Source organism: Rhinolophus ferrumequinum, chromosome 9 (genome assembly GCF_004115265.2).
Source record: "Rhinolophus ferrumequinum isolate MPI-CBG mRhiFer1 chromosome 9, mRhiFer1_v1.p, whole genome shotgun sequence".
Classification (NCBI taxonomy): Eukaryota; Metazoa; Chordata; class Mammalia; order Chiroptera; family Rhinolophidae; genus Rhinolophus; species Rhinolophus ferrumequinum.
The window spans coordinates 24,648,010-24,672,802 of record NC_046292.1 but is presented as its reverse complement, the minus strand read 5'-3'; the positions used below and the strand labels follow the sequence as shown (position 1 = coordinate 24,672,802).

General features: G+C 47.1%; 2 protein-coding genes across 5 annotated transcripts in view; one reads left to right on the top strand and one right to left on the bottom strand.

Annotated features, from left to right (window-relative positions):
* Window positions 1–582: 582 nt before the first annotated feature.
* Window positions 583–9,257, bottom strand: NCDN (neurochondrin). Of its 3 annotated transcripts, XM_033114280.1 has the most exons (8): window positions 9,113–9,188; window positions 8,777–8,844; window positions 7,760–7,900; window positions 5,687–6,655; window positions 4,663–4,904; window positions 3,877–4,101; window positions 3,336–3,478; window positions 583–2,080 (listed from the first exon to the last, which is right to left on the bottom strand). In XM_033114280.1, exons 2-8 carry the CDS (start codon window positions 8,807–8,809, stop codon window positions 1,644–1,646), a joined length of 2,190 nt encoding a protein of 729 aa, XP_032970171.1. In that variant the 5' UTR covers window positions 8,810–8,844; window positions 9,113–9,188; the 3' UTR covers window positions 583–1,643. The 3 variants fall into 3 exon arrangements, with proteins under 3 accessions (XP_032970171.1, XP_032970172.1, XP_032970173.1); XM_033114281.1 differs by lacking the exon at window positions 8,777–8,844 and having other exon boundaries at window positions 1,468–2,080; window positions 9,113–9,257; XM_033114282.1 differs by lacking the exons at window positions 8,777–8,844; window positions 9,113–9,188 and adding an exon at window positions 8,033–8,241 and having other exon boundaries at window positions 1,468–2,080.
* Window positions 9,258–9,312: 55 nt separating this feature from the next.
* Window positions 9,313–24,793, top strand: part of KIAA0319L (KIAA0319 like) — an 86,913-nt gene continuing 71,432 nt past the window's right edge. The window contains exons 1-2 of one of the 2 annotated variants that reach the window (XM_033114279.1): window positions 9,313–9,435; window positions 12,436–12,605. In XM_033114279.1, the coding sequence (XP_032970170.1) occupies window positions 12,464–12,605 (142 nt within the window). In that variant the 5' untranslated portion in view covers window positions 9,313–9,435; window positions 12,436–12,463. Of the gene's footprint in view, window positions 9,436–9,600; window positions 9,788–12,435; window positions 12,606–24,793 lie in introns of those variants that run through there. The other variant, XM_033114278.1, reaches the window with a different exon arrangement.

Sequence of the window (24,793 nt, the reverse complement as noted above, 5' to 3'; positions counted from 1 at the left end):
GTACCTAGGCCTTTCCCCTCCTCACGTGACATAGAGCAGAGGTGAACAGCTGGTGGCCTGAAAGCCACATTTGGCCTGTCAATGTTCTGTTGGGGTAGCAGTGATTGTATTTTTTAAAAAATCAACATTCATAAATCACATTTCACATAAAAATTACGATTTCTGATTTCTCTTCAAAAATTGGAGGATGTAGCAGTGCCACTTGGCAACAAAGTGCTGACATGGAAGGGCAGCACTTCATCAGTACACCAGAGACCAGAGCCCCCACTAGGCCTGGCCACATCAACACCCCATCAGCAGCCTTGCTCTAGCAATGAAGGGGGTAGGCTGAGAAGTTGGATGGCCTACGTGGAGTCTTGGCTCTGGCACTTGCTACCTGCAACACTCTGAGCAACTCCCCTAGCTATGCCTAAGTGTCTTCTTCACCTGTAAAATCAGGATAATGCCTGCTTCATAGGATTCTTGGGTGGGCTGAGTAACACTTGTGAAGTGTGCCTAGCAGAGCATGTGTTCAGCAAATAGTAGCTCTGAGCTGCTGGACCCTGGGAGAGAAGGTGCAGGACAGACCACACAGGAGCCATCTTGTCACCAATGAACATTTATTGAGTGTCCACATGTGCACAGCTTTGAACTTGGCGATCACAGAACGCACTGGGGGAGGGAAGGGGGGAGCAAGAAATCAGGTGTGTGTGTGGGGGGGTCCCCCTGGGTTCATAATAAAGGTAGTTCCTGCTGGAGCCGCCAGTCGCGTCTCTCTGCAGAGAGGAGTCCTAAGCAGGGGTGGATTTAAAGCCAGGCACCATGACGGCAACGGGGTGCAATCACTAGGGAAACATGCGGCTTTTGGGGAAGTGTCCTTCCTGTTCCTGGCTCCAGCCAGGCAAGATGGCACCAGGGGGACGGGTCAGATGCTCAGGTGTCCAAGCAGGGATAAGGACAGGCAAAATAAATAACCCCCCAACCCCCATCATCACTCTGCTGCAACACGACACAAAAGCTTAGAGACCCAGGCCCAAGGGTTTCTGGGTCCCCTCAAGGAAGCTCAGGTGGACAGAGTTTTCCCCACCCCCCACCAGGCCTGTCTGCCCCTAAAAGGATGGGGCAGTTTAGACCCTGGGTCAGTGAAGCTGATAGGAAGAACTGCGATGTCAATGGCCTGAGCCTGCTCTCTGCCCATGAGGGCCAAGGGCAAGAACCAAATGGCCAATTTAAAGGACGTGGACCTGGGAGGCCAAAGGGGCACCACAGCCTAGGGGAGCCCACGCCCTGGCCGGCAGGGCACATGGGCTGAGGCAGCCAGCTCCTGCCAGCCCTGTCCCACCCTGAGGCCTCCCTCTTGTGGGGGAGCCAGACATCAGGCACAATGACACCTAGTGCCCCCCTCCCTGGGGGCTGCTCCAACCTTCCGGGGCCTGGCAGGCACAGCCACGTTGATTTCCAAGACAATCCCTGCCCAACTGGGCCCAGGGGACGGGACACAGTTCCTTACACTTGAAGGGTGGGCACAATGCCCTTGCCCTTGGAAAAGCCAGAAAGCTGGGGTGTGTGGGTGGGAGTCTGGAGAGGGGGGATCCAGTTTGGGGGCTTCAGGGAAGATGCCTCCTCCCTCCTTCCCTCGCTGCCCGCCCCCAGTGGACATCCCTTCAGGGCTCCGACAGGCATTGCTCCAGGGCGGCCATCCGATAGTGGCTGGCTGTCTCCTCACCTGCCTGCAGCCTCATGGCTTCCCGGCACAGCCGGTTGGCCCGTGCCAACTCAACCAGGACACCCTGATAGGCGGCTACCATCTCCGGTTTGACGGAGTTGGGACTGACACTGCCTAGCAGCTGGAGCAGCTCCTGTGGCCAGCGGGAGCGCAAGGCAGCGGGGGCCAGCCAGGGCAGCAGTGGCACGCAGCCCGTGAAGGCCTGCATGCCCAGGAACCAGAGCTCCTGCAGATCAGCCCAGATGCCCTCGTAGTCAGGGGACAGGGCCAGCACTGCCTGGTCTGAGCCAGGCGTGGCCCGTGCCACGTGGGACTGTGATAGGAAGAGGATGGCGGCCGCGAAGAAACCTCTGGATGCTGGTGTTCCCTGAAGAGCTGGAAGGCAAGCAGGGAGTGGGGGGCATGAAGCAGATGGGCCAGCTGCTTTGCCAGACCCCTACTTTCCCTTCCTGTCTGGGCAAATTCAGGGAGCCGAAGCATAGTCTGGAATCAGCCTGCCTAGGTTTGAACCCTGCCTTTGACTTCACGTGTGACCCTGGGTAATTCACTTTCTGGGTCTCGTTTCTTCACTTGTAAAACGGGACCAATAGTGCCAGTCTTAGAAAAATCTGCTGTGAGAATTAAATGTAATAATCTTGGAACATTCAATGTCATGGTCAGAACTACCTAAAGTCTGAGCAGTGACGTGAGTAGCTGCTGGGCCTAGCGGCTCCTCAACAGGGTAAGGAGGTTGCGCCAATTTGATTCTTGGGCCAGAAGAGGGCGCCAGAGGGGACTGGGAGCTGGTGACTCGGCTTTGCTTGCCTGTGGGCTGAGGGTCACCCCTGCACTGCAGACTCTGCCCCAGAGGCTGTTAATCTAACCTGGTGGCATTTGTGGGTGAACCAGCACTGGGGTTCTACTCAGGGGCTATGGTGACACAGTTGGGACTGAGCAAGCACAGGGGCTGGAGAGCAGGGGGTTCTCCTGGTCCACTGGGACTTGCTCATCTTCCAACTGTTGGGTACCCTGCTGGGATCCCCACGTAGGGAAGAGAGGCAGCTGAGGGTATGGGCTCGTTACACCCCGTTCCTGGGCGTCTGCTCAGCTCCTCCAACCTGACAGATGGGGCACAGGGAACAGGCAGGGACAGAGGGACCCAAGCAGACACCCACAGCCAAAGTGGGAGACATGGAGGGCTGGCAGGGGCTGAGCCCTTCCCCCTGCACACGGCCAGAGTAAGGCAGGGCTGGGGAGAGGGTATGTGCAGAGGAGCACCAAACGCTGAAGTCACGAGGGGGTGAGGCGCTGAGCAGAGAAAAACCTCAATGGAGATAAGTCAGGTATCTGACTCAAGGCCTGGTTGGGGGCGGCTCCTCCACCTTGGAAACACTGGATTCAGATTCCTTGGGCTGCTGGGAGTAGGCCTGTACTTACACCCACCAGACCTTGCCTTAAAAGTCTTCAGAAGGAAGAGAATGTTATCATTTTGGAAAGAAGGGTGGGGTGAGGGATGGAGACATACTTTAGAGTTCGTCTGGATAGGAAAATTCTGTAAAACCATTCTTTGAAAATGGTGACATGCCCAGAGGCCAGCAGGTCCACCCAGGTTGTCTACCCCATCCATTAGGTCTGGGTCCCCAGGACTTACCTGGAGAGGTGCTAAGGAGCCGGGCCATGAGGAGGCCCAGGGTGGCCACGTTGGCAGCCAGAAGCAGCCTCCCCTGCTGCTGCACTAGTGCGGGCAGTGACGTCATCAGGGTGTTCATAAGAGACGTGAAGCAGGCATCTCGCCTGAGGAGAGAGGGATGGAAAGATGGGGGGACGTGGGGGGTTAATACAGAGTCAGACCAAGCCCTGGGAAAACCTGGGATCCTGGGCTCCCAGCTTCATCAGGCCAGGGTTTGGCAAGAAATTAGGCAACAGGGTGGAGAGTTAATTTTGGGCCCCATTCATGGCACCTGGGGAGCAGAGACTGGGTTATGGCTGAACCAGGTAGATGTGCCCAGAGGAGTTCCAGAGATGCCACAGCCTTGTGTGGGGTGGCTCTGTCTATTCTGAGACTCTTTCATTCTAACACTAACAGGGACCCACGGGCACAGGGAAGCAAAGCAGGAGATGAAGATTTGGGGCAAGTTTGAGTAGCCCCCTTCTCCCCCCGCCCACTTCCTCCGACCGCCTCCCGGCCTCACTTGATCAGCCCTGGTGCAGTGACCACGAGGTTGAGGAAGATGTGGCAGCAGGTCTGCAGGCCGATCTCCACACTGTCGGGCAGCACTGAGGTGTCATGGCCGGGGGATGTGAGTTCCCACTGCTGCAGGAAATACTTGCAAAGAAGTGAGGGGGCCCCCTCTTTGATCAGGATCTCCCGGGGCCCATCTTCGACTGTCAGGTGGCACCAGCCTGGCAGAAGGAGCCTGGGGGCGTGGAAGGGACACAAGTGTGAGGGGTAGGGAGAGATTTCCTTTTTGGGGGCACCCCACCTAAGAAAAATGGAAGTAGGGGAAAAGGACACATCCTCATAGGTACTGCACAAGAAGCACAAGCTTTGGAGTTGCACAGGCCTAGGTTCAAACTTGGGCTCTGCCACATGGTGTGAGTGTGGCCAAGTGACTTTAACCTCCTTGAGTCTCAGTTTCTTCATCCTGAAGATGTGGATGAGACTTACGTCATAGATTTGCTGTGTGGACCCAATGAGATTTTGGTAAAGAGTACAGAAAAATGCGTGGCACGTAGTAGATACTCAGTAAGCATGAGTTCTCTCTTTCTAGAGAAATCGGGGGTTGGCAAGTGAGACTTGGCAGCCTAGGAGTCCTGTGGGAACAAGCCCCCCAACAAAAACAGAAATAATCCTCAAGGCAATCTCATGCTGCAGTCAGGAAGCCCAGCATAGCCCAGTCTGGGGGGAGAGGAGGTATCCCTCTGTTACACTTTTCTTTAAAACAGTGTGGCTGGACAGATTGTAACTACGAACTCACCGGAGAGCATCCCCTGGCCAGGTAGGCCCTGGGGTGGTGGGGGAGATGGCCAGGGTAGCCACCTGCTGAGAGAGGTCATTGGCTTCCTCTGCCTCCTCGTAGAGGGTCTTGGCATAGCGGACGAGGAAGGGCAGCAGCTGGCAGACCTCTTTGCGCAGAGATGAGGTCTCCTCAGCCAGCCAGGCACCCAGGATCCGCACCGAAGCAAACACAAAGGGCTCCTTCTGCTTTTCTGGCCCCACCTGTTGCCATAGGATCCCCCTTGAGATGGAGCAGGACCAGAGCCCCTGCCCTGCCTGGACAGCATGTCGACCAGCCTTGGAATAACACAACTAGAAGGGAATTCTGGCCTGGGAGCCCTTCAGAGGCAGGCCCTGTGTACTCAGCACCTAGAACGTGGTAGGGATGCACCCAGCAGGGGCCTGGCACAGAGCTAGCCCTCAGGGCATGTCTGCTGAGCTAACTGGACTTCAGGTGACAGAACTCTGCACTCACTGGGGCTCAACTTGTATTCCCCTGCCCCCCACCTCCAAAGTATCCCAAGGCTAAAAAGAAACTCAGAGGTCCAGAGCCAAGTAAACATTCCCTCTACAGCAGCTCTGACCTGGGAGGCATTAGCTGAACCTCTTCAGAGGCCAGACTCCAGGTGGCCATGCTGCTTTTCCCTGCAGGGTTACAAGTTTGTATGTGCATGTATGTAAAACAATGCTATAGACTGAGCAGAACAGACGGCTTCGATTGTGTGTGTGTGTGTGTGTCCTGGGGGGAGGGCTGTGAGTGGGAGGTTACTGTGTTGTGTGTGTGTGTGTGTGTACTGTGATGAGTGCACATATGGTGTGTGGTATGGTGCTTATGTGGAGGCACGGGAAGGGTGGGGAGGCTCGGTCACACACTACTCCCAGGGAAGTGCATCTTCGCTGTCTCTCCATTACTCGGAGGTGCAGGAGTTTCACTTCCCCCTTTCCCTTGGCTCTGGCTCCCCGCCCCCCACACTGGATTCCTCTGTGGGCCATTGTACCCTCACCTGCTGCAGGTAATGGATCACAGCTCCGATGGCCTCCTTCATGATGCTCACGAGCTGCACCTTCTGTGGCTCCTTAAGCAGTGACTGCTCACAGCGGGTGCATTCCTGGATTCCCAACTCCATGAGGGCATAGCAGGCAGTCACCACATCTTCTTTCACCTCTGTGCCTGTCTCCTCCAGTGCCAGCCGTACCTCCACGCACGCCAGATTCACCAGCAGGGCCAGGAACTTGCTCCCGGAGCTGCCCGCTGGGATCCAGTCGGAGCCACAGGCGTGCGCCAGGCGGGCTGCCAGCTTTAGTGCGGGGTTGCGCTGCCAGGAGCTCAGCTTGCTGCCCAGGATGCGTGCCAGCCCAGCCTGCAGATCCCGGAGGCATTCAGAGGGCACGGTTGTCGGGGGCAGAAAGATGGGCAGCAGCTGGCAGAGCTCAAACTTGCTGGCATCCTCAGCTTTCTGGAAATCTTCACTGAGGCCCCGCAACACGGCCAGCAGGTCAGGCTCTGCCTCCTTCCAGCACTGTGTCTCGGCAGCAGCCAGCAGCCCCACCAGGAGTGCCAGGGCCTGGTCAAAGCCATAGCCATGCCCCAGGTATGCCTGACACAGGGCAGACACGGTGCCACCAGCAATGAGGTGCCGGGGCCCACGGGGTGTGCCTGCCACAGCTGTCAGGCACTGGTAGGTGTCATCGATCATGGAACGGCGGGCAGCATCATCAGGGTCCCCCCGGGTTGTGAGGAAGGTACTAAGGATGGGGATCTTGTTCAGGACCTGGGGGTGGGCGGCCAGTTCAGGGTCACTGCAGAAGCAGGCCAGCAGCGCCACACCCAGGGCTCGGAGAACGTGGTCGGGGCAGCCATCAGGTGCCTCCTTGGTGGTCAGGAGACGATTGGGGAATGTGAAACCTACAGCATCGAAGATCCGTCGCCGAGTTTTGGCATCGATGTCACCTGCTTTGACTGCCTTGGTCACCTGAGGGGGGGCAGTATGTGCTATCAGCAGGACGAAAAGAAGAAGTGGCAAATACTGTCCCTTGCACCGTGGGGAGTTCAATATTAGCAGGATTACGTTATGTAACGGGACTCACTCTGGGGTTGGGAAGCCTCCCAGACTTCATCCAGTTCACTTCATCCAGTTCCTTCCTTCTCCCTGACAGATAGGTATGACCTCTGGGATCCCTCATCTATGATTATTCTGTGGAAGGGAGGCCCAGGCCTCCTCAACTATTGATACTTGTTCTGCGTCTTATCACCTGGTCAGTTGGGAAGTTCTTCCTAACTAATCTAGATGCCCACAACCTGAGTTGAAAGGGGCTTAGAACTCAGTATTTAAAATCCTCCAAGGATTTCGAGTCCCTTCTTAATTGCTCCCACCGGAGAAGTCTCGGATCCATTCCCGCCACCTTCTCAGGGGAAATGGCTCCTGTGTCTCGCTGCTCTGCCTGTCAAAACATTTCCCCTAACATTGCACCTAAACACCTCCTCTGCTGCAGTGTGAGCCCTTGACTCCAGAGCCTTCTCCCTGTTGCCATGGCAAACAAGCAGTGGCTGTACTCCCTCCTCCCTTCACCCCCCACACACCAACCCCTCCTTCCCAGCACTGCAGCTCTTGCTCTGCTGTCCCCAGCTTGGGTTCCTCCAACAGGGCCAAGCCTGGAACCAGCTCCCTTACCCTCAACCTACCTACTGCCATCCTGGCCATCCCCTGGGACCCCTTCGCAGTCACTTCCAGTCTTGCTACTCTCTCCACCCCCAGAACATTCATCCCCAGCCCTCAAGTGCTCTGCACAGTTACTACCTGCTGCTGCTATCCTATGAGTCAGCTCCCATCTGCTCTGGGACACCCGAGAGCAGACCCAGCCAGCCTCCTCCGAGGCTCCTAGGGCCATAACCCTTATTCATCCCCATTCTCCTCTTTGCCCCTGTACTCAAGGGAGCAAGAGTCAAAAGATAGGCGTCTTGGTGCCTCCAGGGTTGCCTGCACGACCTATATATCCTCGGGGACTTATTGACCCCATTCCTAGAGGGCCCAACCATCCAGCCCTTCCCACCTCCCAATTTTCAGTCAGCTCCTTACTAGCAGCAGGGCTGCAAACTGCTCGCTGTCATTCTTGGCCTCACGGAGAGCTCCCAGGTAGCGCTCCAGGGTGGGGTTTCGGCCCTCTGCCTGGTTCAGAGCTGGCTCGCAATCCGAGGCCATGATGCCCGCCTTGCCCAACTGTGAACACAAGAGGGACTGAGCATCCCACTGCAGAGGAGGGGCGGGGGCGGGGGTGGGAGTGGAAGATGGAGGGAGGGATTAACACACAGGGAGGGGAGGATCAGGAGGGATGGGCTCCTCAGGACTGACCTCCCTTTAAGGGGCTGGACCTTCAAATCTTTAGGGATGAAGGGACCCTGGTCCAAGGTCACCTCCAGAAAGTGGGAACGTAAGGACCATACATCCTGCTGCTCAGTTGGACAGCTCTCCTCACCAATCTCCTGGGGGTGGAGGGGGCTGGCCCCACTGTTCAGCTGCTCTCTGGCACCAGAAGCCTGGTTTTATCTCCCTCCACTGAGGCACACAGAGAGGGAGTGGTGAGGACAGACAGGGAGGAATGGAGACACACATGGGTGAAGTTCGATTATCCGGACTCAGGCTGACAGGAGGGAAAAGGGCATCCTAGGTTTCCTTTCCCCTCCCTTCTTCAGAAGAGACAGGAGAAAAGCTTCAGCTGAAGTGAGGACGAAGGGCGCTGACCAGGGGAGGCTTGGAGTTCCCTCTGGGGACCCCACCCCTCCAGCCAGGGCTTTCAGTCGCCCCCGCAGGCTCCTTGCCTCCTCTCCTTTCCCTCCCTTGGGCAGAAGCTGCAGCAGCAGCAGCAGCAGCAGCAGCAGCAGCAGCAGCAGCAGCAGCAGAATTAACCCCTTGCGCTCCCTCTCCTCGCCCTCCCCATCCCGCTACCAGCCTGTGGATGCCGGCAGGGGCTGGAGAAGCAAGAAGGGGTCCCAGGTAGCTCCCAGGACAACGGAGAATCCAAAAGCCGGATAATCGAAGCGGGGCTGCTGAGACGGGGAGATGAGAAAGGGAAGGAGGGTTCCTGGCGGTCACCACCTGTCCCGCCGCAGCCAGGTCACAACACGACATTGATGAAGTCACGACAGGGCGGCGATGAGATCACACTTCACGATGGCGCGGTGATGTCACGGAGAGATCACGGCAAAATCACGACATGGGACAGCCCCAAAGATGACAGTGCAAATTAAAAAAAAATAGCTATATATTGAAAAGGGCTGTGACAAAATGGAGTCTCGACAGGGCACGATGATGTCGCGATATGGCGCGATGGAGTCACGATAGGGTCCCCGGGGTGTGTCGGCGTCGATCAGCGCCGGCTCGGAGAGGCCCCGGCTGAAATGTAGGGGAGGGCCTCAAGGGGGCTGAGCTCACCAGGCTACGGCCCCGAGCAGCGAAGTCTTCTCTCAGCGCGTTGCTCCGGGAGCCTGGGGCCGCTGCTCACGCCGCGTTGCCCACTCCTGGCTCCAGGCTGCCGCAGCTCCACCCCCACCTCCGCAACGCTCTCGACCAATCCACGGCGGCTTCACTCCAGGCTCTGGCCAATGGCACGGCGGGGCGCTAAGCCGTGAGGTGTGCTGCCGTTGCCGCCATCTTGCTTGAGGGTATTGCCCGAGTCTGGGGCCCAGGGCTCGCGCAGGGCAGGCGAAGGCGCAGACTGCCTCTGGAGAGCGGGAGGCGACAGCGTGAAGGCTCAGGTTCCTTCGCTCGTGCATAGTTCTACCCCTCCAGCACTGCCCCTCCTCCCCCTCGGGCTCGCGGCTGGGATTGAGCTTCCGGGGGTGGGGGGTGCAGGAGGGCTTGCTTAGCCTGAAGAGTGTATTTCCGGGTTGAGCCCGTGAGGTGGGAGGAGGCGGCGTTTCCGGCCGCTGTCGCTGTCCGGGGAGGCTGAGGCGACAGGGAGCTGTCCGGGTGGGGAGCCTGCACTACCTTCTTCCTCTTCCTCCTCCTCCGGGTGAGGGGAGCGAAGGTTGGGGTCCCGACCCCATGGACCGGGAGGAGGCGGAGGCTCCCGAGAGCCGGGGCCCCGCTGTGTGGCCCTGAGCCCGGGTAGGTGGCCGGAGGCGGCTGGCTGCCAGGCCGAGGACCACGAGCTCAGGGGAGGGGCAAGGGGGACGGGCTATTTCTGAGGGTGCACTGGCCGGGTTTTGGGACCCGGAGGTGGCGCTCCTGGCCCGGCTAGGGCAGCCATCTGCTTCTAGCTTTACAAGTGCGGAGCTCAAGTCCCAGGCTGAACCCTGCTTCTTTCGGGCTCGGGCCTGGTCCTGCAGGTTCCTCTATCCCCTGACAGACAAACAGATCGGGCTCGGGGCGCTGCTGTCCTGCTTCCTTCGACTTCTGCAACCTCGCCCTTAACTGCTGTCTCTGGTGTTTGGTGTTCCCACCAAGATAGTCGATGCAGAATAAGGGGGTCGGGGCTGAGCACGAAGGCTACTTTACGATGTGAAATCTGCCTTATTCAGGACTTGGAAAATTGCCCCACAGAGGGGTCCTGTGGTGGCTACAGGGAGCACAAAAGTGAAATGAAGTCAAAAGAGAAACCCTCAGGCGGGATTCCAGGAAAGCTTTGCCTTCTCTCATCTCGTGGTGGTTGTGCCCAACTGACAATAGATGCAGTAGGTGAAGAGCATTAGCTGACTCTTTGTGCTTTCTTACGTGATTAGCAGACTGGAAGCCAGGAACAAACTGAAAAGACGACCTCCCAGAACAATCTGTTCGTTTTTTCAGCTATTTGGGAAACAATGTCTGCAAATATAAGCAAAGCTATTCATGGCAGTCTGTTCTGTAACTTTCCTAAATATCAGACTTTTTTCAAAAAAGAGCTTTATTCTTGATTACTCACACCAGCTGAATAGGCTGTTTCAGACTTGCTCTGTCCTTGTTCAAACATATCTTATCGCTGTGTACATAAATGGAGTTCCACGTATGTAGCTGACAGACTGAACTATGATACATTCCCCATCAACGTGAAGTATTAAGTAAACATTACCCCCTGCTCTGTCTGAACAGCTGCTGCAACAGAGTGCTTTTATTTCAGATGTACTTGTAACGCCCTACATGCCAGAACTACTGCAAGCTTTTCTTGATTTTCATTTGTCAAGTATTGTGGGGGTGTGTGTTGTCTTCCTGGGCTGTTACCCTTTGATTTTATAACAAGCCATTTGGATCTTGGTGAAGTGTTGTTGGTGAAGGTGAAGGGTCTCTGGTCAGCAAGCCTTTGACTGGACCCTAGCAGTGATTTGTGCGGTTGGGCAGTTGTAGGTTTCAGAGGAATGACCGGTTTGGTGTTCACAGGAAAAGAGCTCTCCCTCTCTCTTATGCATGGTTTGTAAGACGTTGTACTTCTTCTAATCAGCTTGCTAATCCATGGTGTTTATTACTCCCGTTTTCAAAACCTATTCATTTCTTCAATGCTTCTATCGCCCACCTGTCATACGCTATATTGATGACAGATGTTGAGTCACCTTGAGTTTAAAATCCTTTTGTGGTAGGCAGAAATGTGTTGGATGAGACACATACACACACACACATACACACCCTTTCCATCTCGGGAGGCTAGAGAAGTTGCTGGATATACTTTCTAACTTAGGCTCTATTTCTTAATCTCTTGAGCGTGTCTCTGGCTGACACACCACCTTTCTGTCCTCTGCTCCCTAACGTACAACTACAAAACAACTAGAAATAGGAATGGATGGATGTGAAGGAGAAAGATGAGGTCTTAAGGCTCAGTGAAAGCATTTTGTTGGGTGGGCTGTACCTCAGTTTTGCAGGTTGTGTGTGTCTGTTTCCTGGTATTAGTCAGTTTTGATATCCGACCCATGGAATGCCAATCTCCCTGTATGCTAGCCGTGGGTGGGGGTTGTCAGTCTGTGTCATTTGCCAGGGATGACAGGTGCACATTTAGGACAGAAGATTTTTGAATTGCTTCTTCAGAACTCAATCAACCCTCATAATGTTGCCAAAATTTATATAATACTTTATATATTATAGGAAATTGTGTAAAAGAGAAGAACCTGATGGAAAATCATTTTTTTCCTTCTGGAAGGGACATAAACAGCCTCTAGATAATCTAGAGTCACCAGCACAATATCTGGCACATGATAGGGCCTGGGTAAATATTTGTTGAATGTATATATGAATTCAAGTCAGGATTTGCAGGTGATTCTAGGGCTCAGGGAGGTGACACTGAACTATAAATTGGGTAGGTTTTTAAGATAATAGTGGTGGGGACAATAGCAAACTGGAGAGTGCATGTCTCCTTAAAGACAATCCCATTACATTTTTTTAAAAACACAGCTACACAGGTCCAACCTCTTCATAAATAAGAAAGTGTGTTGGGTCAAAGTCACAAAGCTGTTAGTAGCAGAACTGGAACTGAAACTCAGCTCTCTTTTTCAGGCTGGTACCCTTTCCATTCTTCCACATAGATGATTTTACTGTTAGACTAGAAAATAATGTAATATAAAGTGTTCCAGTTTTACAGTGGATTCATTTCACATCCCTTGCTGTGTTTTTATCCTGATAATTACAGGCTATGTCAAAGCTCAGGTTTAAAATTTATGGGCAGAGATGAGCAGTGAAAGGCAAACTTGAAATATCTCCTCCCCCCAATCTATCACAGTCTCTAGCATTCCACATTTTCAGGAATCAATTACTAATTACTTGGCATAAAATGTCTTCTCTTTCTCTTTTTCTAGTGGACTGGTTCCGCCTGTGTGGAAGGCCATGGAGAAGAGGCTGGGAGTCAAGCCAAGCCCTGCTTCCTGGATTTTATCAGGATTTTGTTGGCAGATATCTGTGAAGTGGTTGAGAAACTTGTACCTGTTTTATACTTGCTTCTGCTTCAGTGCTCTGTGGTTGTCAACAGGTACCATTTTCTTTATAGATTTAAGGTTTTAAAAAAGGGCATTTTGTGTGAGACCTGCAGTTCATTTTAAAGACTAGTAGGAGGCAGAAAAGCAGTGTGCTAATTGACAGAAACGTCCTGTTGGTGGACACTTGGATTTATTTATTTGTTTTGTTTTGGAACTGAAATTTAAATTGGGAGAATTGGAATGATCATTTTGAGATTTGATGAAGGTGTAATGGAAAGAAAAAGGTTTCAAAGTTGGACAGACCTGGATCTGGCTGTTTCCACTTAATAACAATAAAACCTGGAGCAAGATAAAACCTGGCTCAGAGCTTGATTTCAGAGATAATACAATTAAAGAATACAGTACAGCACTCTGAACATAGGTGCTTAGTAAATGATACTCTGCTTCCTTTCCTTTCCCAAAGGAATCAATACTTACAGGGAGAATGTGTTCCTTGCTTTTTCCATAGAAAGGGATTATGCTGATAGATTTCATAAAGTATGCTTTCCTCCTAGAGATTATTTCACCAGGCTAGAATCTCTTGCCAGAAAAGAGTTCCAAGAAGGCTAAATTTCAAAGAATATCCTCTTTCTGTCTCTTTTTTTCTTTCAGTTCTTTTGCTGACATTGTTTCTTTCAGAGTATGAAATGTGAGAAAATAGCCATTTAAAAAAGACTTCTGAATATGCTGCTGTTCTGGGCAGTGACCAAAAGCCTTCTGTTGTAGAGACCACTCTCTGGGATAACTAATCAGCCTTTTGCTCCTGTAATTACAAAGGTTTCTGTTGCTGTCCTAAAGGAATTGGTGGTCATGATCTTGAGAGTCAAGTAATTACTGTGTTTAGCAATTTCAGTAACATCGGCTTTGGGGCTTTTGTTGTCTTGCAGTGGTGGTTGATGATTGCATAATTGTAGCAGTGGAAATTGCAGTTGACAGAAAACTGACCTAAATGTTTTTTAACCGGATGATGCTTTGCTGGGACAGCTATTTCAGGCCAACATTTTATGTAAGATCATTTGAATTAAATAAGTAACTGATTTAGCACCACCAGAGTAGGAAGACCACATTTTTTTGAAATGCATCTACCACACATCAGACCCCTGGTTATAAACATTGCATATCTTATCTCATTTAATCTTCATGATAACCCTAAAACAGATAGTTTTATTCTCATTTTATAGATAAGGAAATTGAGGCCCCAAGGGGCAAAATGACTTGACCAAGGTCACACAGCAAGAAATGACAGAGCCAGGATTCTAAACCCAGGTTTGTCCATTCTGAGCTCATGGTCTTTTTCTTCTGCAACTGTGCCTCCCAACCACAGGTGATCTTTTGGAGGACCAAAGACAATTTTTTTTTACCCTGAACCGTTATAAGCGGCTTGTTATTTGAGGGATTCCAAGTACAGAGAAGGAAGAAGCATTTCCGAGTGTTACTGTATTGTTCAACCTAGTACTTGGTTAGACTTAGTACTATAGGTTCATTGGGCTAGTCTTAGTATTCCTAGAGCTTGGTGCTTAAAAACAGCACTCTAGAGAGTAGATTAAGTGTAAAGGTGCAAATGTGATATTGTTAGAAGTGGTTCTGGTGGAGATTGGATTATACCACTGTCATTTTAGAAAAGTTTGGAGCTTTTACCATGGAAGAACCAAGAACCATGTGTGTTCAAACTGAGGCAACATGCAAACAACGCATGATAGATTTGTCATGTATTTTTATTTATCAGAACTCTTTCTTATTAATTAAAAAAAACACAATATCCTAAGAAAAAATGAATAAAGGACATAGAGAGTACCATAAATAAATAAGAAATTAAAATTATTTATAAAAATTTAAAAAATGTTCATTCTTACTACTAACCAAACAGCTGCAGATTAAAATGAGAAAGCCTTCTTAATCTATCATATTGACGACGATTAATGTAAAAACATCTGGGAATGATGTGGTTGCTCTCATATTGTGCTGGGGAGTTTGAACACAGAGTTTTTTGGCATAAATATCAAGATCTTTAAAAAAAAGTTTATGTCCTTTGATTTAATAATTTCCCTTTCAGGAATGTATCTCAAGGACATATTTGGATGTGAATGAGAGCATTCATCAACCCTCATTTATTCTATGTTGCAAAACATTGCCACAACTGCCCAACAATAGAAGGGTGGGGAAATTATGGCATATCCACATGGAATATTATCTAACCTCAAAAGTAATATTTTAGAAGACTAAGTACATGGAAAAATGCTCCTGTGTTAAGTGATAAAAGACACATAACTGCATATTCATTATAGTGCCAATTTTGTGAAAAGAAAAAAATATTTTTATATAACAGAAAATGGTCTGAAACAGGATATATAACTAAACGTTTGCGTATTTCTTGAATAGTGGAATTATCTCTTTACGCTTTGTATTCCAGATTTTTTTTCAGTGTACATGTATAACTTTATTTTTTTTTTAAACAAGGGGGTGGAAAATCCTACCTGAAAAAGCAACAACAAAACAGCAGAAACCTATTGGTAGCCTGAGTCAGTGTTTAGCTACCCATGAGTTTGTTCAGTTTTTACCTGTGCTCTTAAGTTTTCCCTGATAAAATACATTCTTGATTGTTTGCAGTTGTCATTTAGCTCATGTAGTGTATGGATTATTGCTGAAAAACTCATCAAAATCAGGCAGCTCTCCCGTTATCACCATTCCTGTTTGCCACTTAGCAGTTTACTCCCTCTCAGGTAGAGCCCAGGCAGACATTGGCTTACATATGATGAGCTTCTGTTTTATTCCTGCTTTTGGGTTCAATGCTGAAGCCCACTGCTAGAAAACAGTGATAACAATTTGTCTGATAAAAGATTCTCTGTGTTTTCCTTATGGGCCATTGAACCACTATTTTAATGTTATTGTTAAATGGCTTGAAAAATAGCATTTTGGACATGGGGATTATCAGTATTTGGAGACAAACGAGGTGACCCCCCCAAATTTGGAAATTCCTGCAATAGACTGTCAGCTTCCTGAAAGTAGCTGGTATTCCTTTTTTTTTTTTTTTTTACTTATGCTAGGTATTCCTAGCAAGAACCAACAGCTGGGCACATAGTAGATGCACCATGAAAATATTTGTTAACTGAGTAAATTAATAAATTAGCAATAAGGGTAACTGTGCTTTGAGAATTAAACTTTGAAGTCGACATAGTCCATCATTTGAGAGTTAAAGTTTAGACTCAACACAATCAGAGCAGAGGTATATGAAGGTAACTTAAGGAGACATAGTGCCTTTGAAACTAGAAGAGCTGGTAAAAATAATAACGTAATAACATATCTAAAGAATGTGTACATCTGAAAGTTATGTGTGCATGTGTGTGAGGGATGACAGGATCTGAACCGGCCCTGGGAACCTAAAACGAGTCACTGAGGCTAATGTAGGCCTGAAGCTAAAAATTGGCTATGAAAACTTTTACTGATGCTCCCCTGCTTCTGGGAAGTGGATTACATAGTTGTTTTGAGTATAGAGAAAAAGGACTCAATTCAGGACCAGTTTTTGAGAATTCACTAGGAGTCTATAATTTAGGCTAGGCATAAGGGTAATAAAGATGTACAATTCCTTCCCTGGAAGAACTCCCAGTTTAATGAGATAGATATATAAATACTATGATGTCGTAAGTGAAAAGATAGAGAGATGCAATGCCCAGAGTGCTTCTGAAACCAGAAAGGAAATATTCAGCTTAGAGGTGATGGGGGAGAACTGAGAAATTCTCTCCAGACAACCTGATGCCTGAACAGATTTTTGAAGGTTGAATTTGAAGGATTCGAAGGGTATTTCCGGGCAATGGGAATGTAAGAACAAAGGCACAAAAGTGTGAAACAGCCTGGTATATAGCAGAAAATCTGTAAGCAGCTTAGTGTTGTGGAATATATAGAGCAAAGCTTGAATGAGAGCTCCTGAGAGGTAGATGGTAGCCAGGTAATGAAGGATCTGGTATACTATGCGAAGAAGCTTTGATTTTAATCTTTTTAGGTAGGTGGTCTGCAGATTTTCTTGATTACGTACGCTAATCCATAAAACAGTTGAGGATGTACTCCAGTATATGTGTATTTATACATAATAACAAGTACCATTGTACTAATGTCTTACGTATGTGAGATGCCAACCAAAAACAAAAATTTAAAGGGATCTACTGAAAACAAATACAAAGTTTTAATGTTTTCTTTTCATACCCCAGTGATTGTCTTGTGCAACTCTTGAAAACACTCTAGTTTGGAGATCATTGCCTTAGGGAATTGGGAGCTATTGAAAATTTTAAGCAGAAGAGTAATACTGGTTAATTTCTGATCATTTTTGCTGGAATATCGAAGAATGATAATGGTGGGGATGGGATGAAGATGGAAAGGGGAGGGGGAGGACAGGACTGGGGCTAGAGGTAAGGATATCTATTAGGAAGTGAATCAAGAAGTCCAGGAGAAAATTGATGAGGCTGTCTGTCTTCAAGGAACCTCTCGCACTGAAGACAGAAATTTTACTCAATACAAATCAGTAGCAGTAGTGTTAAATAGATGGGTAGAATTTAGGAGTTCTGTAGTAAGAGATTAAAGGAGGTCATTTTTTTTAAGTTGAGATATAATATAACTATTAATATCTAATTCTAGAACATTTTCCTAACACCCCAGAAGAAACCCTGTACCCATTAGCAATCACTCTCCCTAGCTTCTGGAAACCACTAATCTACTTTCTGACCCTGTGGATTTGCCTATTCTGGACATTTCCTATAAATGGATTCATACAGTGTGTGACCTTTTATATCTGGCTTCTTTCACTTAGCATAATGTTTTCAAGGTTCATTTCATGTTGCAGCATGTATTAGTATTTCATTCCTTTTCATGGCTGAATAATATTCCATTGTACGGCTATACCACATTTTGTTTATGTACCTAGGAGTGGAATTGCTGGATCACATGGTAGCTCTTTAACTTTTTGTTTTCTACAGCAGCTATACCATTTTACATTCCACCAGCAATGTATGAGACTTCCAGTTTCTCCATGTCTTTGCTAACACTTGTTATTGTCTGTCTTTTTGATTACAGTAGAGGAAATTATTGAAGTTTAGAAAAATCAGAGAGAGCTTCATGGAGGAAATGGAACTTTGCTTGTGCATAAAACATATCCAGTTTGCCGATAGACACATTAAGAAACAGCACTGGTAAAACAATGAGATGGATACAGATCATTCATTTGTTCTTTTTATTATTATTATTATTACATATTCATTCAACAAGTATTTATTGAACCAGGCATGTTCTTTGTGAGGAATCTCTAGCCAGGTCCTTGACTTAGTCTGCCCAGCCAGGAAAGCTTTCTGAAAGAGCAGAGTACATGTGCTGTCCCTATTCTCCCACTTCTGTTCTCCTCTGAATCCAGTGAGGTCCTGGCTTCTGCCCAAACCTTGGTTTTCGCTAAGGTTAACCAGTGACCTTCCTAATTGGAGATCTTTACTTGTTTGTTACCTTGCTTAACATCTGTGCTGCATCAGATACTTTTGCATACTTTTTTCTTGAGACCTTTTCCTCAGTTGCCTTAAGTTACACCTGCCTTCCAGCTGATGCATTGAGCTTTCTAATTATTCTTCCCTCACTCCCTTCTTAGCTTGTCCCTTGAATGTTTTATTCTTCTGGGTTCTGTTTCTATCCTTGTCTCAATCTTGTACGCTCTCCCTTGCCAAATCTCATTTCCCCCCAAAATTGTAACCTGTGTGCTCACTACTCCCAGATCTATAATAGTTTATTCACTTCTCTCTGGGCTCCAGACCACATAGTAACCTCAATGTCACATGTCTCCAACTGGATGTCTCATAGCTACCTCTAACTTAACATAGTGAAACTGAACCCATGATCTTTTACCCCTTTTTCTTCTCTTTAATTTCCTAGAACTGTGAAAAGACCACCTCCACTTGTATTCTGAAGTAGAAATCCCTGAGTCATTCTGTACTCCTTTCTCTCCTCCACATTCAAATCATTGTTCGCGGCGTGCCATCTCATATTTCCAGGCAGAGTGCTCCATTCCTCTCCATATGCCGTTATCATTGTGCCTGATGTATTCTGATTCAGGTAAACATGAGCTCCTTTGTGATGCTTTTCCTGAGGCCCCTGGTTTGAACTTGTTCTTATATTCTCATAGTGTCTGTACAGCTCTGTCTTATATCGTGTTATACCGTGAGGTTTTATGCTTTGTGAGGCGAGGTTCAGAGTAGGTCTTGCTCTAGAGTGTGAGCTACTCTAAGGTGAGGCCTTTCTGGAATCTGCTGGTCTACAGTGTTAATGTGATTTCTTTGCTCTGGCAGAGCTGAAACTCTGAAATGCTCCTACCTCCTTCCCCCAGCACTGCTTGCCCTCTGGTGATTCTGTTTCCCCTTCAGCACCTACTATCTAATAAACTTCAGGTGGTCTTGCCCTGTGCCTTTACATCCCACCCCTCAGCCTGGCATGGGACCTTCCCAATAGATTTCTGGGGTCTCCTCTTTTCACTGCTCCTTCGTCTCCAGTGTCTCACCACTCAGACTCTAGCCAAACTCAGATCTCTGCTTCTTGGGCTCAGTGAGATCCCTCTGTTCTGTTTGGGTTCCGGCTTTCTGTGCCCTGGTTGGGAAGTTGTCCTTTAACAGAGAACTAGGCGATTGTAGGGCTCACTTCAAGTCTCCCTTGTCTCAGGGACTGTAGCTTTTACTTGTTATGTTATGTTACTGTAGCTTGTTATGTTCTCAAAACAGTTATTTTGTATGTTCTGTCCAGTTTTATAGTTATTTATGGTAGATGGTAGTCTGGTACCAGTTATTCCAATAAGGCTGGGAGCAGAAGTCTACTATGATTACTTGCTTTTGTGTCTGCTTCATCAAACTTACTCATAGTTACATACCTAGTGTCTATTACATAGTAGGTAGCAATAAACGTTTGTTGGATTAAACTAAAGATAATACTGGAAATAGCACGACCTTGGAATATACATTTTAAGGAGAAGCATTCTTTCCTACTCTATTTTCCAATCTTAGACCATTTAGTGGGCACTTAGCTTCCTAGGAGGGAACAATATTTGGAAGGAAATTTTTGCTCTTTTTTCCCACTTTTTCTCTGGCTTTCTTCAGAGAAAGAGAATGGAAGACTGATTTTTCTGATGTGTGAGGCTGGGAAAGAATCCTGTTGTAAGGAATGGCCAGTCTTTAGGATTTGCATGTGTTCTCTCCCTGCCATGCTCTCATTGGTCTGCCCATGCCAGAACAGCCTGCATTTGTCCAACTGGGTAAGTTTAATTCAGCATAGGAAAGTATTAGAAAGCATTAGAAAGCCCATTTATGATTGTCCATCTAAGCTGTGTTCTCTAGTCACCTGATTGCTTCTTACAAAGGTGATATTGATCTCCATCTACCTCTAACTGCCTTGTTTTATTTTTAAATTAGTCCCCAATTCTGGGTGAGATTAATTATCTCCCTCAAACCCCACAGAGACTGCAGATGGGACAAAGAAGCTTCTGGCTTGGCAAGAGGTCTTTTCGCCACTAGTTGTCATTCTCTTTTTGATCTCATAATTGCATGTATTTGCCCCTGGCAGACAGAAGGCACCTGAACTCATTTTCTTCCTTTACTCTTACCCTTTGGTTGTACTTTAAGGGCTGTAGCCCCTGTTGTGTTAGACCAAGTGGTATCTTTTTCCTTTGAGAGAATAATATATTTTGAACATGCATTGGTCTTATCTTCAGGAGAAAAGCATTTTCAGGAGACTTTTTAGGTGGCGTTATGTTCCTGCTCTTATATCTGCTGGGCTCCTAATTTAAGGTAGATGACTAATGGAATATATCTCATTGCAATGAGCCTTCAGCAGGAACTTTTTCCTGCCAAACTGTCCTATATTCTTAACTACATTGCAGTACAGGAAAGTAATACATTATTAATCCTAAATCTGTCTCCTCGGATTGTAGGATAATGACTTGAGTACATGGCAACTGGGGGAAGGTAGAGTTTTCTGGCTGTTAGCACAAACCATGCAAGCTTTTTGATTCTAAAATTCAGCTGGCATTGAGCAAGTGTGTATATCTTGTTATGTTACAATTTAATTGAGCTAAGTAAGGCAAATCAGAATCCTCTAAAGTTAGCCTCTTTCCCAGTGAAATGAAGTAATTGTCTCATGCTAAATACTCTTCAGTGAAAGATACTCATCTTAAGTCCTTCTCTTTTTGCCCTTTAAAAACATTATGCCAACAAAAACTTACTTCCTAACAAAATGAAGAGGGATAAGAAAATGGCATAATTGGGCAGTAAATCCAATTCAATTTTGAAAACTTTCTTAAATTGACTCTCCTCAGGAATTCTTCAAAATAATAGGAGAAAATAATAAGATGGCAGAGGAGTTTATAAAAACAAAGTAACAATTGCAGGGCCAAAGCAAGGCCTGTTGGCTTATACTAGAGATTGTATAAAAATCTTAGACTGTATAAAAGTCTTACTAATTGGAACAGCTTCCATTTTAAGGCATTGTGTGGCAGGAAAATGACCAAGGACTATTGTGTGGTTACTGTCTGGACGTTTATTCTCAGGTGAGTAGCAGTGAAGAATTTGGGTCAAAATGCATAGCTCTTGGTTTGAGGGCCTGCCTTTTGGACTTCCTTTCTGAACCTTCATCCAAGAGCTTCCTTAAGAAAAGTCAGCCCATGTGGTTAAGATCCTTTAACTACTTTTGATTCCAGACACTACTGGATACGTTTTAGAGAGAAGAATTGGCCTTGATCACCAGCTGAGCAAGAGACAGGAGGCGGAGTGGTCAAGAGCATGGAGCATGGAACGACTCGGGAGTCAGACAAGCCTGAATCTGAGTCCTGTTTCTCTTACATACTGGTTGGAGTTACTGAAACCCACCTTTCATCAGGTTCCTCATCTACAAAATGGGAATGACAGTGCCTCTCCTAGGATTGTTGTGAGGATTAAATAAAATGTTCATGCAGAGTGCTTAGCAGAACAGAGGACTCTGTTCTGCTGCCATGACTGCACCTGGCCCTCAGCTCTGGTTCATTTCCTGCAGCACTGACGAGGTGCCCATGCTGGGCAAGGCCTTGTGCTGGGCCAGGTCGGCTCTGTCTGTTGGTCAGGACAATGTTTGACTGGAGCTGGATTTGGATTTTGTGTTAGAAGTTACAGAGTTAGTCCCTTCCTTCCTTCAAAATGTGTTTATTGGGTGCCTATGATCGTAGACATTAGAAGTGCAGTGGTGAGTAAGACAGACATGGTCTCTGCCTTCAGGGAGCTGGCATTCTGAGATTCCTTTGTCATTCCTAGGGAACAAATTCTTTGTAAGAGGGATGGGATGATGTTCCTGGTACGTAGATTTCCACCAAGGAGGCTGAGACTTCCCTAGGGTCCCAAGGTAATTCAGTGACAGGAACCCACTCTTCCTTATAGAATCCTAGGAATGTAGGAGATTAGGCAATTTGATGTCTCAATAGAATAACCTTTTGCTTAGAATTATGTAGGTGAAGCCCTATCTGCAATATAGTATGTCTCCAGCTTTCTTTCAATCCAGCCCATTCTTTCCACCATTAGTAACCCACATCCCTGAATAAGCAGTGTGGTTATCTGGAGATTTGGAAAAACTGTTACAGCTGCATCCTTTGCCCCCAGTTTGGAAGTGTGTGTCCTCTGGTGATTTCATGGGTATTAACTATACCCAGTCAGTCAACTCTTGAAAATCTATTCTGCATCAGAGTGCTCCTGCTTTTTTGGCATCAGGTTTGTTATGTAGGCCCTCAGGTGAACAGTTACAATGCTTAGCCTCTGGCGAACACCAAATTATATAATTCTGAACTTCTCTGGTCAATAACAAAAGGAAACTGTAAAATACCCTAAGATAAGAAGGAATTATAATGTCCCTGCATGGTGCATTGACCATCACAGAAGCTGTCCTAGGATATTCAAAAGCAGAGAAGAATGCTGGCCTGTCTGAAATTCCACCAACCGCAGACTCTGCCCCTAAAGATGGGTGCCTGGTGTAGCTCACTCCAATTTCCCCCTTTAAACTCTCCCAGCAAATGACAGGATTTTAAAGAATGTTCTCTTTCTTCCAACTGGCTTAATATTATGCTTTGATTCTAAACCAAGCAGCACATTTGAGTTTGAAATAAATGTGTGCTCATGGGTTCTCTCTTTTAGGTATTAAGGGGAATGACTAGTATTATCAGACCTGGGAGATGGGAGTTTATATTGATTTGGTTTTACTTCTGAGCTTTAATTTCAGAATCAAGTTTGAAAATTTAAAAGGACTGCCATTCTGCCTGTTAAATGGCTGCTCTGGGCTTTTGTTTTTTTGGGGATACCGTGTTTATTGTCCTGAACTAAGGGCAACCTGAGTCAGCTGGAGGTTTATGGAAGTGGAATGAGTGAGTCTTAATCAGAACAAATGAAGCAGCCTTGTAGAGAGAAGCTGAAGAGCCATATTCCGGTTCAGAAAGCTGAGTAATCTGCATCCTGCTGGGTCAGTCTGTGGCTTTTGGCTTGAAGCAAAACAGCCCCTGTGCTGAAGCAGTGCAGGCTTTTCTTCTACCTGTGCATTCCACTTCATCAGTCTCTTAACTGCTTGGTTTTCAAACTCGCTCCCAGCTGTGCTCTCCAGAGTGTGCTTAAAGCTGCACCCTGGCATTTCTCACAGTGCACTTTTCAAATAACCGTGCATTTGCAAATCACCCCTCTCTGAAAGGTTAAAGGGAGTGCTGGGCCTCTAACTTCAGGTAAGCAGACCTCGAGCAGGGTTATTTGCCCAGGATGGTCAAGGCAGAAGCAAAAGTTTTCTGGCCTTTCCATGGAGACTTTTGCTGTCAAGCATACCCCCTTTCCCTTTCCCAAGCTGTTTTGATTGAGCTGTTTCACCTCCACTCTTTCATATTCACGTAGGGTTGCTGCCTTGGCAGCATGGCTGCCTCTATCAGTGGAGAGGAAGAAGTAAAGGGTGAAGGCCCTTTGTATTGATGTTTTCAGGAGTTTTCCTGTGTGCTTATGGAAAGAGACAGGTGTATGAGAGGGACAGACAGACACACATTGAGACACATTTGGATATCATTATGCCCTGCCCAGAATTAATGTCATTTTAGAAGCAGCAGAGGAATACTGGCATTTTGTAGATGAGAAGGAAAGACCAGTTTCTTTATGGTTAGAGAGAATCTGTACTAGATAATTTGGTAGTCAGGGATATTGACCATTTTGCCCAAATTTATATTTCTGTTAGTAGAATGTGTGAATTACAATCAACTTGAAAATGGAGCTATAAGTGAAAGATACATATAAGTACATGTTATAAAAATGAAGTCTATTAAAAGCCACACGTCTGCAGTAAATAAGCCAAACGATACCAAATTATCTGACTTGTCAGTGCTGCATTATGTTGGTGACTTTAACTAGATTACACATTTTTAACATTTGTGATCCTAGGTTCTTCATATGTGTTGTCTTATATTCGACGCCTTAAAATATGCTTACCAAATTTTAATACCTTCTCTAGGATGCTTAATTCAAATCACTTAATGATAATTAATATCTAGGTATTATGTACATACTATAGATACATAGCATTCAGGTCACACTGTCTCCAGGTAAATAAAACCCAGTTCCTGCTATCAGAGTTCACACTATGGAGGCAGAGAAAGAAATTAAAACATAAAGTAGCATGACAAGTTCCAAGATGCGCTATGGGAGCACAAAGAGTGGGGCAGAGAAGAGCTGAACCCTGTTCTGTAGCAGGCTGGTACATAAGTGATATTCTAATCTCCTTGAACTTCCTTCTCCCGGTTTCATTCTAAGTGGTTTTTACCCCCCAGAGCTCTTTTCACTTCTTTATCTCAGACAGAGGGTTGGAGGAAAGAGTGTGTACAGCGCTGTAAAGTCTAGAGAATAAGAGCCCTAAGAAAATTATTTTTGTACAGATACAGATTGGCTTTGATTTCATTTGAATAAACTGGCTCTCAAAAATTCTAAGAATACTAACTACTCACAGTTTCGCTTTCATTTACACACAGATGAGAAAGCATCTGTAGCTCTGCATTTTATTTGCTATAAGCAAAAAGTGGTTTGAGATATTTAAGTATGCGAAGCTCAGTTGTACTGAGTCCTCACATGTCCCAGTTCAGCCCACTGCAGGGTTTTTTTTTATGACACTTACATAATACTCCAAAAAGAGAGATTTTTAATGGATAAATTGA

Bases quoted from the DNA above. Each gene is read 5' to 3' on its own strand.
- NCDN (XM_033114280.1), bottom strand. From the start codon at position 8,809: ATGTCGTGTTGTGACCTGGCTGCGGCGGGACAG. The intron at 4,102-4,662 runs GTGAGTTCGTAG...CCACGCCCCCAG, and splicing joins TGGCCAGGGGATGCTCTCCG to GCTCCTTCTGCCAGGCTGGT. The intron at 3,479-3,876 runs GTGAGGCCGGGA...CTCTCTCCTCAG, and splicing joins ACTGCACCAGGGCTGATCAA to GCGAGATGCCTGCTTCACGT.